At 44.4% G+C, this 13,426-nt stretch overlaps 1 protein-coding gene across 1 annotated transcript in view; it reads right to left on the reverse strand.

The window, feature by feature from the left end:
- Positions 1–488: 488 nt before the first annotated feature.
- Positions 489–13,426, reverse strand: part of LOC146204746 (netrin receptor unc-40-like) — a 60,634-nt gene continuing 47,696 nt past the window's right edge. The window contains exons 7-8 of the mRNA XM_084589454.1: positions 6,081–6,374; positions 489–1,517 (exon numbers count right to left, since the gene is read on the reverse strand). Coding sequence (XP_084445580.1) covers positions 1,255–1,517; positions 6,081–6,374 — 557 coding nt within the window. The 3' untranslated portion in view covers positions 489–1,254. The remainder of the gene's footprint in view (positions 1,518–6,080; positions 6,375–13,426) is intronic.

Consider the following 13,426-nt stretch of genomic DNA (forward strand, 5'->3'; position numbering starts at 1 on the left):
GATTAAGGTGTGGGCTGGGCCTTGAGGGATTAGGACAGAGCCAGAGGGCTCAGTCGACGGTTCTGGGCTAGAAGTTATGTGCAATGCATCGTCGGCTATGCCGAGGAAGGAGTCTCCCCTGTTACTAGCCAGTTCCAAGTTTTTGCTTCTTTAACCTTTGCTGTAAATATCTCTCTCGTACCTAATTTGTAACTATGTAAATGCTGTATATATACTGTCAAGTTTAATCCCTTATCCCTGCCATCCTGGAAGTCGTCTCCAGGCCGGGGCACCTCTTGTGCAAGAAGAAAGCATTCGTGTCTTCGCCACCATCACCAACTCCGATCACGACCACCTGAAATTTACTCTTATAGTACTTTTAGTATCATGGCAAAGCTTTGCGTGTGCATGCAATGATAAGAAGTCCGGTGTCCTGTGAGGCAGTCCATCTTAGTGAAGAAAACGCGATGCGCGGTGGATGCATTCAAATAATACAACGATTGTGTGCTTTTAGGCTGACAGAGGTCAGTTTTTATTTGAGCCATAGTCAGACAATGGGTCACAATTTCATACAAAAATGTAGCTCGTTGCTATGATTCATTGAAGAAAGTTGCGAACGCTTGCTTTCTTTCCTACTTTTTAACTCGGCACTACATTTCGAGCGTCATACCATCCCCAAAAAGGCACGACTTGGTTGCTCCAGTGAACAGAGTCATTAGGACAGAGGGTGCAGCTCTCCACTCTTTCTGCACCTTAAGGTAAATTTTGCAAATTCAACACACCGTACGCATTCAAATATAGATTACAGAGGTGTAATGCAACTTATATTAGTTTGCAGCGTATTCAAATATAAGAAAGAGGCATGCCGTCTATGTACAAATGAATTCGAAACTCATTAAAAGCAAGCCAACAAAAAATATTTGCACACTCCTTGAAAAGCTTAGTCACATGGTTTGACTAGAAGGGCATGCGGCCTCTCAATTCGCTTTTCGAGATGACTAGTGAAAAATGGACTATACGAGATGGCAGTTGCACCTAATGGGGGATAAAAAAAATATTTACATTACATAAGCACACTGTACTCGCAAAGTAAAGCTTGTTAAAATGGCACGAGAGCTGCTGTTACGCCTGTGTTTTCAGTCCGTAGATCACTGAGAACCGTGCGCGCCATCACATTTCAGAATAGCCGGCGCAAATGCATACAGTTCTCGAGAACTTCCCCCTGCCCGGGTGACTTCGTGGGCGATCTACAGCAATAATCGTGGTAAACAGGCTTCAAACTGTGCTTCCTGTTATGTTCACAGGTAGGCTGCACGTTCCGGGCAAGGGGCACCACCGAAGCTGGAAGGTGTATCTCGTCTTCGACTGCAGGTTCGCAAAGGTGTACTGAGTCATTTCTGTGGAGACCCAGTTCACGGTGGGCGTCGGGCTGGCGACCCTCAGCTGGTAGGCAGATATCGAAGGGCATCCCGGTTTCGGCGCCCAGAGGACCAGGATAGATGTTTGGCTCAACGGTAAGGCCACACCGCCGGTGGGAGCTGCAAGAAACACGCGTGAAGATCTATAGGCCACGTTTGTACACCGCCACGGCGTAAATGCATCCTGCGGCATTCATCCGTCTTGGCGCGCATTCCGCGCATAGAGCCCGGTGTACCATCGACAATAGCCTCGGGAGACTTCCGCGAGAGTGCCCTTGTGCCCCATCCCATTCGGCACCAGGTCAATCCATTTCGTGTCACAGAGACTAATCGAATCTACTGCCATTGCCCCAAGCTTGCTGCCAATGTGCGGAGTCGCTTTCTTTGTATAGGTATCAATGGACCGCACGCTTCTGCCCGGTGCCGCTCTGTTTGGGCCTGTCTCTCGCGATGCGGAACGATCGTTCTTTCTCTGACGTGTGGCTTGTAAATATGCACGCACGCAGCAGGGAGCCTGACATCTGAATTTTTTTCGCCGTCTATTGTGCCTAAAATCTTCCGAAAAATTCAAGCATCCTGCTGACTGTATTCAGAAAGGCCATCCATTTTCCTGTCCCCTTTATGCCAATCTAGCTCGCCACTTGTTTTATGTATGATGCACGGGTGTCAGCGTATTTCATGCAATGCACAAGAAACGCTTGTTACAGCACCGAACTGTTCCTAGCATATCCGTGTAAGTAACCAACAACGCATATATGTGTTCGCCCAAATACCGAGGCACTCAAGCTTACAGAAGTCCTGAAGCACCCTTCATTGTAAATGCGGTGCTCTTGCCTCAGCAGTCCTCGCGCTCCCAAACTCCTCTGCTTTTCAAATAAAAGTTTTCTCCCGCTTCCCTCGACTTCTTTCTCTCAGCGGAAGCAAAATCGGTCACGCTTCTATACTTTTTGCGTCATTTTTGTTCTTTCTCGAATATGCGTTCGTAAGCGTGCTTGATTCTCTCCTGTGACAAAAAATAAGCCCTGAAGAATGGTGACAGATGAAAAAAAGGACAATGATGGAGCTAGGACGTCTGCTTGAGGATCACTCTAGTATCCATGCGACAGCGTAAACAATCATTTCTAATGAGCAGTTGAATGGAAGGAAGGAACAGCTCGAACGGACGGGACGTGTAGGAAGGCGAGACAGACACATGAGCTGACTAGCAACCAAATGGTCTATTGCGACACAAGTAGCAATATATAGCAGACAGCCAAAGCGCATAAAAATCAAATAACGACACAATCATGGTCCTGATAGCACATAGCAATTATCAAAACCGTCCGCGATTGAGATACGTGAGCTCTTGTGGGAATAGAGTAACGGACGGGTGGCTGACACACGTGTCACCAAGTTCGTGAATGTGAAAAGCCTCAGATATGAGACGTGAGGTCAAATCTTTATATTTGGCGATGGTTGTGGTTTGGTTCAAAAACGCCTCACAGTCCTTGCAAGCGATGGAATGGATGACTATGTTGTTTCGGCGTGACTGGTTTTCTATGTCTTTGGCGTGTTTCTAGAAATGCTCAGCTTTTATTTACAGTCCACGTTCGCTAGTGTGGATAGCAGGCTTTTCATCCAAAAACAAGGGGTTTGCATATGATCCAGCCTCGCTCCCGTTCTTAGTGACCTGTTTTTAGCCTCGTGCGATAGACGACTTCAAGCCAAGCTTGACCATGACACTGTTGTTAAAGTTATGCGTGACGTTGATGATTTTTTTGGTTTCTTTATCGCAAAGATGACGCCCAACAACCTGTTGCTCAGATTTTGCTCACCCTGTTGCTCCCTGTTGCTCAGAATTAACCACAGAATTTTCCACTGACCACAAACTTAGGTTTTTAGATCTGAAACTTGTGCTATCGGACGATCATGTGTGTTGGATGTACTCTCCACGCTCCCAGAAGAGCCTTCTGCCCTTCCAATCGGCTCACTCCAAGATTATTAAGCGCGGGATAGTAAAAACCTGCATGAAAGCAGCCTTGCATAGGTCATGCAAGCACAAAACTCAGGCCAGCTTTGACGCACAGATCACTATAGGCTCACCACTGCAGGCTACCCGACTAAAATCCTTTCAAGTGTAGCCGAGTCAATACTATCAGAAAGCAGGATTCAGAATGTTTCACGCGAATCAAATTATAAGAGCATGGCGTGCATACCGTATGTGCATTAAGTTTCGCACAACCTGAAAAAGATTGTCAGCAAAGCCGGCGTGGAGCTCCTTTTTTTCCTCCAGGAATAAGTTAGGAGGGTTGTGCAAGAAAGTCAACCAAGAAAGTAGAAAGAAGGCTTGTGAAAAGAAACACCGAGATAAATTTGTGAACTGTTGTTGTGGTGTTGTTTACAAGATTCCACTCTCATGCGGCCGATTTTACATCGGGGAAAATGGGCGGTGTGTTGATGATAGACTGCGCGAACACGCCACAGACATAGAAAAGCAGTCACGCCGAAATAACATATATCATCCATTCCATCGCTTGCAAGGACTGTGAGGCGTTTTTGAACCAAACTACAATCATCGCCAAATATAAAGATTTGACCTCACGCCTCTTATCTGAGGCTTTTCACATTCACGAACTTGGTGACACGTGTGTCAGCCAACCATCCGTTGCTCTATTCCCACAAGAGCTCACGTATCTCAATCGCGGATGGTTTTGATAATTTCTATGTGATATCAGGACCATGATTGTGTCGTAATTTGATTTTTATACGCTTTGGCTGTCTGCTATATATTGCTACTTGTATCGCAATAAACCGTTTGGTTGCTAGTCAGCTCATATGTCTGTCTCGCCTTCCTACACGTCCCGCTCGTTTGAGCTGTTCTTCCTTCCATTCAACATGAACCAACCAGCCCGACAAAGCCCTCTTCTAATAAGCAGTCTTGACTTAAAGTTTTTAACATTTCAATGCTGTAGTACGCTACCTTATTCCTGATATCCTGTACACGTATTCTGCCTATATAAGAAGTGAGAACAATGTAAAAGCTTTAGATGAAATCAGCAGATTAGCAACGGAGCTTTCAAAGCTGCTGGCATGCTAGAACAGTCTCGTTGAAACAAACAGGACGAAATTGATAGACAAAACACGAGTCATGGCATGACGCTACCAACAACTGAATTTTAGCTGCATGATTGTGCGAACACACTGCAAGAGAAATAATTTCAGCGAGAACTTTACTTTGGCAATTTTCGTAACCTCCAGTTGGCGAAAAATTGGCCCCGCAAATAATGCATAATGTCCCATGGGTACATCAATAGTAGAATGACAGAAAGAAGGTGGCTGCACAGTATGAAAGAGCACTGAACAAGGGTTGAGCGGGAGTCTCAGTTTGCAAGTCGATCCAACGTTTCGACAAGTAAACTCGTCTTCGTCTGGGCCCGGACGAAGACAAGTCCTCTTGTCTGAGACTCCCGCTCAACCCTCGTTCAGGGCTCTTTCATAATAGATACCGCCTTTGGCAAAACTCTAGACCCCAGTCTGCTTCTGATCCATGTAGTGGCGCTGATTTAGCATTAGTGAAGGTCCTTCCCATTGGAGAAGGCAGAACAAAAAAATCTTCTTAGCATCAAGAGATTCGGAACACAGGAAATGCATTATAAGCCGCACGAAGTAGCTCAGAAGCATACCCCCCTGAGCTCTACACTTTCGACAAAGAGTCTACATTAAGCAGCAGCATATGGTCGCTAAAAGGCAGCTTAGGAGAAATATTCGCGGTGTTGTCTATTAACACACATAAAACGGTGGAAATTCTAGTAGGTTGATTAGGTTTATTGACACCACACCCAACCGTCGGTGGCAACCAACCAACTCGTCTCGGTGAGCTCGCACAATTTTTGTCAATGAATTAATACAAACTTGTATAAACCATTATACCAGATATTTCAGTTTTGTATTGTTTTATCTATACCATACACAAACTAGAGATTCAGTAAGTTGCGTATAAATCCGCAATTTTTACCGCATTAATCACTATGCGTTAAACTGTCATGAGTTCCGAGGACATGGGCGCGAAGTAGCCACAAACCGCAATTTCTCTCTAAAATCTTTGGGAAGTAATAATTTCATTTTCAAGCGTAACCTGAAGTGTCCGCCAAAACTGCCACTTTTTTAGTAAGACACAGTACAGTGCTGCAGTCTTGCGTCTATCAATTTTAAGATCTCAGAGCATTTTATCCAGTGGAACAAATACACTTTCGCTGCCCATGTATCTGAATACCTAGCATGCAAATCAGAGCATATTTTGCAAATTAAGATGATGAATATATTCGTGTCTCTCCAAGAACGTTCCAACTATAAACCTTCTTAAAAATATCACCAGCTGAATCGTGCAAGGACTCGTAAGTTCTTCCTCGACTTTGCTATCCTGTTAGTGACGCGGCCACGCTGTTATCTGAACGCTACGCACGCCACGTAAGCGGGTGCCAGTTTTAGATTTCCATGCCGTGTATTCAGATGACCTGTATCGATGTAAACAGACAAGCGAATAAGGAAAGGGGGCAAGAACTGTTTGAAAATCACTAGTAAAGGAAACACCAACGATCCAGGAACACACTCGTCATGGGTGGCAACTGCCACTCCCTTCGAACCGTAACGCTAAGCGGCTTTTTGAAATCTCACCTCCGATATCGTGCTCAAAAGCGCACTCACCTCCAGGCTGCGTCTTGGCGCTCACATTGACGCACTGGCCAACGAAAGTGGTCAGGCCACGGTCCAAGTAGGCGCACACGAAGACTGTATAGTTCTTGAAATCCTGGAGCCGCTGAACCGAGTAAGAAGTGTTCGCCGTCAAGTCGTTCAGCTTTCCTACGCACATGTCGCTGATACACCAGGACACCTGATAGCCCGTAATGTTGTTCACGCTGTTCTCAGGAAGCTGCCAAGTGACGTTGATGGTCGACGCTCCGACAGCCACTACCGTCAGGTTCGTCGGCACGGGAAGCTCTGCAAGTTGCCATTGAAACACGAGAACTGGGCGCCCTGCCGCATAGATAACGTCGCAGCACTCGTGGTTTCTAGAGCTAGCTGTGCAAATTGCGAAAGTTTGTACGCCCTTTGTTTGTTAGCTCTAATGAGTTAACGGATTGTTCAACTCTGCTTTATTGCCTATCTTTTTGTACGCCAGACGTTCATATGACTTCAGACCACTTGGAGTGTTTCGCATCCACAATTGTTCGAGCGCATATATTCTCGTAAATGAACAGGATTTATATTTATCGCATGCTATGATTTTCATAGTGGAAATTTCGATAGAGGGCTTTTTTTTTCCGAGTTTTGCCTATAGCGGCTGTAATTCAATCCTTGAATTAAAAACGTTTGCTGTAATGCAGTAACAGCAACATTAACTTTGATATTATCCGCCTATTTGAGAAAATGTCAGTCAAAATATATAATTTATCCAAATTTCAGAAATAAAAACTACAAATTCTAGAGAAGGAAAAGCTCATTTGAATCGCAATGAATTACCTACAGGCTTCTGTGCCCAAGGGTGCGGGATCGAATCCCGGCCGCGGCAACCGCTTTTCGAAGGAGGCGAAAAGCAAGGCTCCCATGTGATGTGCGATTTCAGTGCATGTTAAAAGACCCCAGGTGGTAGAAATTTCCGAAGCCCTCTACTACGGCGTTTCTCATAGCCTGAGTTGCTTTAGGACGTTACTACCCATAAACCGAATCCAACCAAGCAAAAAACGCACAACAATAACCATATACTCAAGAACCTCTACTGGCGGTCATAAAAAATGCCATATGTGGTTTAAGGGCACAAAATACCAACAAAAGCGGCACGGTCGTGGTTCCGCTAGAGGATTCAGCCGTGTTTTGTCAACGTCTCCTGTCTAATTTAAGAAAAGGGGCGAAGAGTACGTAAATATACTGCCTGAGGGTGGTTAACGGCAATCCAAATAAATTTCTTAAATAAGCGGCAAAGCTGACGATGCTGAGGATTTTCGCTTGCACTATACCAGGTGTCCCAGCTAAATGTAACCAAGGATTTAAGAAAGGCTACCCAAACGCAGTGAAGCCAACTGAGGACTGTTGAGAGTAGTCTGCATTACTTTTTCGCTTTCCAAAGGTAATAGCTATTAAGAAATGCTTGGCTAACTTTAGCAATAACTACTTAGCTATCGTTTTAATGGCTGGCTTTATGCAACTTCGGCCTTAAAACGAAGCTGCCACGAGACCAGCCGCTAGTGCATATCTCTCGCCCACTGCACACGTAAAGCCCCATCGGGAACAGCGCACCTGAGAAGAGCATTTTTTTTTTTCTATTGAGATGGTCTTGAGACGCGGAAGCAGTACCGCAGTCATACTGAACCTTTTTTAACGAGAGTGCGCTCTGTTAGGTCCAGTAGAAAAAGCTACTTTATGCTAACTATGCCTTGAGGCAAGTATTTTAGTCCATTTTTTTTAAAGACGATCGATGACGTTTGCATTGGGGCATATTGTTCCAGGCGACAACATAAAAATTTAGCTAATTAGTAGTCACCAAATATTTCAATTTACAAAGCAAGAAAAATACTGCGGACTTGATCGCGTGGCTATGTACGGCTCTCAGGTGCCTTCATATGATTAGGGCACTCAGTCGCTTTTAAAACACCGATTACGTTTAGCTGGTGTTATATATTTCCCAACCTAACTAGTCAACACGGTCCGAACATCCGCTACCTCAAAACTATACTCAGTGACTAGCCTGTATTTTCTGATTATCTGGTTTCTTCCTTTCTGGACTTTCTGGTTTTGCGTTCCCACGTCTCGTATCTCATGTATTGCCCGTGTTTAAAGCAGGCGAAACGAAAGGTGCCCATGTGCTGCGCGGTGTTTGCGTATGTTAAAAACAAAAAGAACTCTAGTGGTAAAGTTATCCTGAGCCCTCCGCTACGACGTTCCTCGCAGCCTCAGCAGCTTTAATACGTTAAAACCCATAAAGTAGTTCATTGTGCTTTTCTTCTCTTTCACAAACTGCGCACTTCCTGCACTTTCCTGACGTTGAAATGTGCCGGCACGGTTTTCGCGATTTCTTTTTTTTTTTTTTTTTTTTTTTTTCCAAATGACATGTGGCACCACACAGTGTTTAACAGGTTTTTTTACCCCACTTTTTGTCCCCACTTCTGTCTCATTTAAAGGCAACGAGCGGGCTTGACATTCTTCTCTCTTATGCACGAAAGAGTTTCTTCTTTTTTTTTTTCCTTTCCACGCCACATTTCGCTCACGTAAGCAATTTTACGTCACGAGCACAATACTATTTGCGGCACGATCTCCTCGGTATCGACCGACAATTCTTTCAGCAAAATGCTTAACAGGGCACGTATTAATAATAATAAAAAAAAAAGTAACGCCAATGTATGTTGTGCAGACCCATCTTCCCAGTGCCTCAGATAGTAAGTGCGGCAGCTAGCAACTGCCAGAAGACAAAATACCTCACCGAACAGCTCTCGGAACACATGCACGGCAATAATGCAGCAGCGCAACAGTGGCGACAGGAGTCTGCAGAAGAAGAAAAAAGAATCTCCCGTGGCGAACCACGATATAAACGAGCCAGAGCTCGTTTCTCCGTTAGCGGGGGTAATTTGTCTTCCATAAACTCGCCTGCAGCCGCGTTTCTTCTGCACAAACAGAAGCGCCGACAAAGCCGACCGCACGAGCGTAGGTTCTTTCGCTTTTCACCTTTGTCTCCCGCGGGTTCTTCGCAAAAACCATGTTTTTCGTTTTCTGTTTTTCATCTCCATCTGAGAAAGCGGCCGCGAAGTTCTTCCAAGGCATCCATGCAGTTCTAAGCTCCTTTACAATCCCTCATTTCCTGAGCTCGCAGAAAGGCCTAAGGTGCTGACATCACCCGCACACAGCTTGCTGGGCCTGAAGAACCCCCTTTCCTTCATATGCCTTCTGAACGGCTGGTGTAACAGTGTCTATGAACATGAGGCCACTATGGCCGCCCAGTAGCAACTGCTGTGGAAGAAGGGAGAGGGCGCTTTTTTCTATTCGCCTCGTTGCGTCACAACTTGCTCATTAGGCCAGCAATTCTCTTAACAGCGGTGAATGAACATCAACGAGACGGGTAGTAACGAGCGGATGTAAACATCGCACGGTCATTAGCGCGAAAGGAAACTGATGACGTTTGACTCCAGCATACCCCTCCTAGCATACATGCGCAGAGCCTCTCTCTTCTGGGATGGTGGCCTATTCAGCTTCCAGGCCCTCTTCAGTAGGTGGACAACGCATTACTGAAATAGATTTAACTGAGCTGGCTCAAGAAATGGAACAGGTTTTTTGTCAAATAACGATCCATTAATGGTCTTAATGCCAGTAAAAAGCAGCTAAATTCCGGCAGTAATCCGTCGCCGGAATAAAACACAAAGCGAAGCAAGCCACAGAAATTACTTTACTCTGTTCTTCGGGCTCTTTATTAATTGTATTTCGCTTTCGGTTGTGCGACGCAGCGCGTGACCGTTTGAAAATCTGCTTATGATGAATGATTACATGAATACTTTATAATAAGCAATGGAATAATTTCTCGGACCCCTGTGAAGCGCATAACGTATAATGGTTCTTTATATGTGTTCGATCAGTTTTCTCAGAGACACTCATTTTGCTCTTCAGCGGAGTCATTAGAAAGACAAAGTAGACCTGCTTTCGCCATACTTTGAGGATTTTTTTTTTTTGTCATGAGTTCTAAATAACATGCAAGGAATTAAATCTCGGCACTCGGGATGGTGTTTCAGTAGCTATGGCGTTCAGCTCCCGGATTTATTTATGGTATTGACGATAGTAATTGTGCCCGCATTGGGATGAAGATGAAATGCAAGCATATCTCCATACTTAAATATTGGTACACGTTAAAGAACTCAAGTAACCAGTAATAAATTTATCACGCCCTCGACTACGACTTGCTTTCTAGTTAGATGTGTTGACCTACCTCATAAAACCCATCAGTTTATTGTTTAGAAAGTCTTGGCGCCGCTAGTCACCAGCTGCTCAAGTCTCTTATCACCATTTCTTCGTCTCATCTAAATTCATTGCCGAAAATATTGACTGATTGTTTGAGACGGGATGTCACCATGTCACAAAACGACTTGCTAGAAAAGGCGTCCACTGACTAGCGTGATCAATATCGCTACTACCTGGTAATCTCCTTGTTCGTGTACAGGGGCTGTCAGCCCAAGCATACTATCGCTGAATTACTCAAGATATTGCTGAATCACTGAACAATTTCTTAGCTGTAATATTTCAAGCTCACATTAAACCTGCATCCATTCCTGACGATTGGTAGACCACTCGTGTCCTGACCGTCCTGAAGAAAGGTCACCCACTTGATTTGTCCAACTACCGCATGATATGTGCCGTATACATTATTGTACATTATGTTATGTTCTTATAAGTTCATGCAGATTATAGTGCCTAAACGCATTTCCGAACTTCTTCAGGGAAATAGCATTTTGCCACATCATCAAAGTGTCTTCAAGAAAGGATTTTCGACAGCTACTCAGATAATCGTAGCATTTCACTTAATTTCGCTGGGATAGGGCCGGGCAGGAAGGTTTGATTTTCAGGGACCTCAGGAAGGCTTTTGGTCTTGTTCCTCATAACAAATTCAGCCACTAATTATGATAGTACTGCATGACTGATTTTCCCAACGTATAAACATCGTAATTAATGCGTAACTATTATAGCGGAGATATTCTTGTGCAATACCGGTCATATCTAATATCCTTCAGCGCAATGTGTTTGGCCGCTGCTATTTCTGATATATTGTAACGACATTGTTAATGTGATCAATCAAATTGTGCAGACTCCTATGTGTGCAGATGACTTTTCTTCAACAAGGACCAGTTAGGTGATGATCAGGCAGTACTTAACACGTCCCTTAATAGTATTCTTACACGGAGTGATAGGCGAATCATGAAACTAAACTTGGAAAAGACAGTCCTACTGCGCTTTACAAGAAAACTTAATCAGTTTAAAAAGTTTTCTTCTTTCTTTTTTTTTACGGTTCTCGGCAAATTAGAGAAGTAAACGAAGGTGTTCTCGGTATTGCACTATCAAGTAACTTAAACCGAATTGCGCACATCCCTAACAGTGGGTTCATTGCCTTACGAAAAGATTGTTTTAGCGCCATAAACTAGAAGATACACCAAATCCAGGTTACAAGACTATAAATTACGTAACCTTTGTAAAGCTTGTCTTAGTATACGTGTGCATTGTATGGGACCCGCGTACTGTCGCAAACATAAACGCCCTTGAGACAACCTAAATGAATCTTCCTTTTTCGAAGTACAGTCGAACTTTCTCACTTTTTCTCAGTCTCAGAACTAACGCAACCGAATTTAGCTTTAAGTCCAACCCTGCATGCCCGGAGGCAATTTATGTAGTTGAAAATTTATTATTTGTCATTCTACCACAAATCAGGATTTGATTCTTCACCGTATCTATCATTATCGAGAACCCAACAAACCCGACACTGCCACCCCTCTTTCCTAACCATGCACCTTGCCAAGACCAACTCACTTCAGTACTCTTTCTTTCCACAGTCACAAGCTTTTCACAGCTTACCATCTTACTGTGTGTAACAGTTATTGTAAATGACCATGTTTATTATTACATGTTTGCATTGCCAGGTATTTGCAGCTGCTCGTATTTCATTTCTCTCGCAATTTGGGTTCTAATTTTTCTTTGCATGCTCTCTTATTGCTCTCCTTCTGATTTAGCGTTAAGATCTTTAGTTTTTCAAACATAAATAAATAATCCTGAGCTTAATTTCTCGCGTTCCCTGTCGCCAGCACGGGGGCAATATGCAAGACATCCTAGAGAAATAATATTTATCCTAGACAAGTAATAACAAGGCACTTGTTCTGATAACCTTGCACCAGCCGTCTAAGGACCGTCTGTGCAAGTGGAGTGTTTATTCTCAGCTAGGCAACAAGTTATAAATAGCGCGCGCAATCATTTATTTCAAATATAGAGAACAAGCTAAGTTTACAGTACCGAATAAAGCTGCACATGACGCAGTCCCTGAAGTCATTTGTTTTCGTTGGTTGTCATTATTTCAAGTAAAAATTCTGTGGGTCTCGTTGAATGGGGAGGCTAATTTGTTGGCCTTATAGATGCAAGGCAGAACGTAATAAGCGAAGAGGGGATGCCATGGCTACTTGCGCGCTCGGCTGGGTCGTCACTACCGAGAACTTCACAGAGCCGATGAGTCACACTCTTTTCCAGCAGTGAACGTCACGACTACCGGATGGGCGATAAATGGTCAGCATATGACTGAGTGGACAGATACGAGTGAAGTGGCGAGAGGGCACTCGTCTCAGATCGTCGCTTGCCGCTCCAGTTACTGATCCATCATCGCCCATCCGATAGTCGCGACGTAGCTGCTCGGGTGCACTGGCCTTGTCAAGATCTCGATGGTGATGTCCGAGTACGATAATGTCTTTCCACGGAAGGTGCGTCATGGAGCATGTGCCCCTTTATACGAACGATGGATCGCGCATTTACCGCTCTCAGACCGGACAATCAGTTGTTTAGGTACACGAAGAAAAACAGCAAGCTGCTTTTTAACGAGATTTTGGAATAAGTGCGCGCTTAACTGACGTAGCGTACTCGTATTTCAAGGTTTCACGCGCCGTGAGAAAGTCTTATTTCAGCACTGAGAGTTGCAAACCCTTACTCTTGATATTAAAAGCTCAGTGGCTCTGCTTAATAACGGCACGCCCACGTTCGCGAACGCCAAAGTAGCGCTCGCTATCGGTTGCAATCGTTCGGCTTTCATATGCCTCCATCACTCTTCTCGCACGGTGAAACACTCGCTTCTAATGTCGAAAGCTGAACTACTTTGTACTCTGTTAGTCGAGTTGCCACCGCGAGATTTAAGGATTGTTCGAGGAGGGAAATTTTAATAAGTGTTTCCTGGTCACTGATATTTCCCAACAACTTCGCACTCTCTTTGCTGAAGTTCAGTACCACTGGCACGAGGCATTACCATTTTGTGATGCAAGGTGCGCGCA

The sequence above is a fragment of the Amblyomma maculatum genome, chromosome 1 (genome assembly GCF_055883805.1).
Source record: "Amblyomma maculatum isolate TAMU_Amacu chromosome 1, ASM5588380v1, whole genome shotgun sequence".
Lineage (NCBI taxonomy): Eukaryota > Metazoa > Arthropoda > Arachnida > Ixodida > Ixodidae > Amblyomma > Amblyomma maculatum.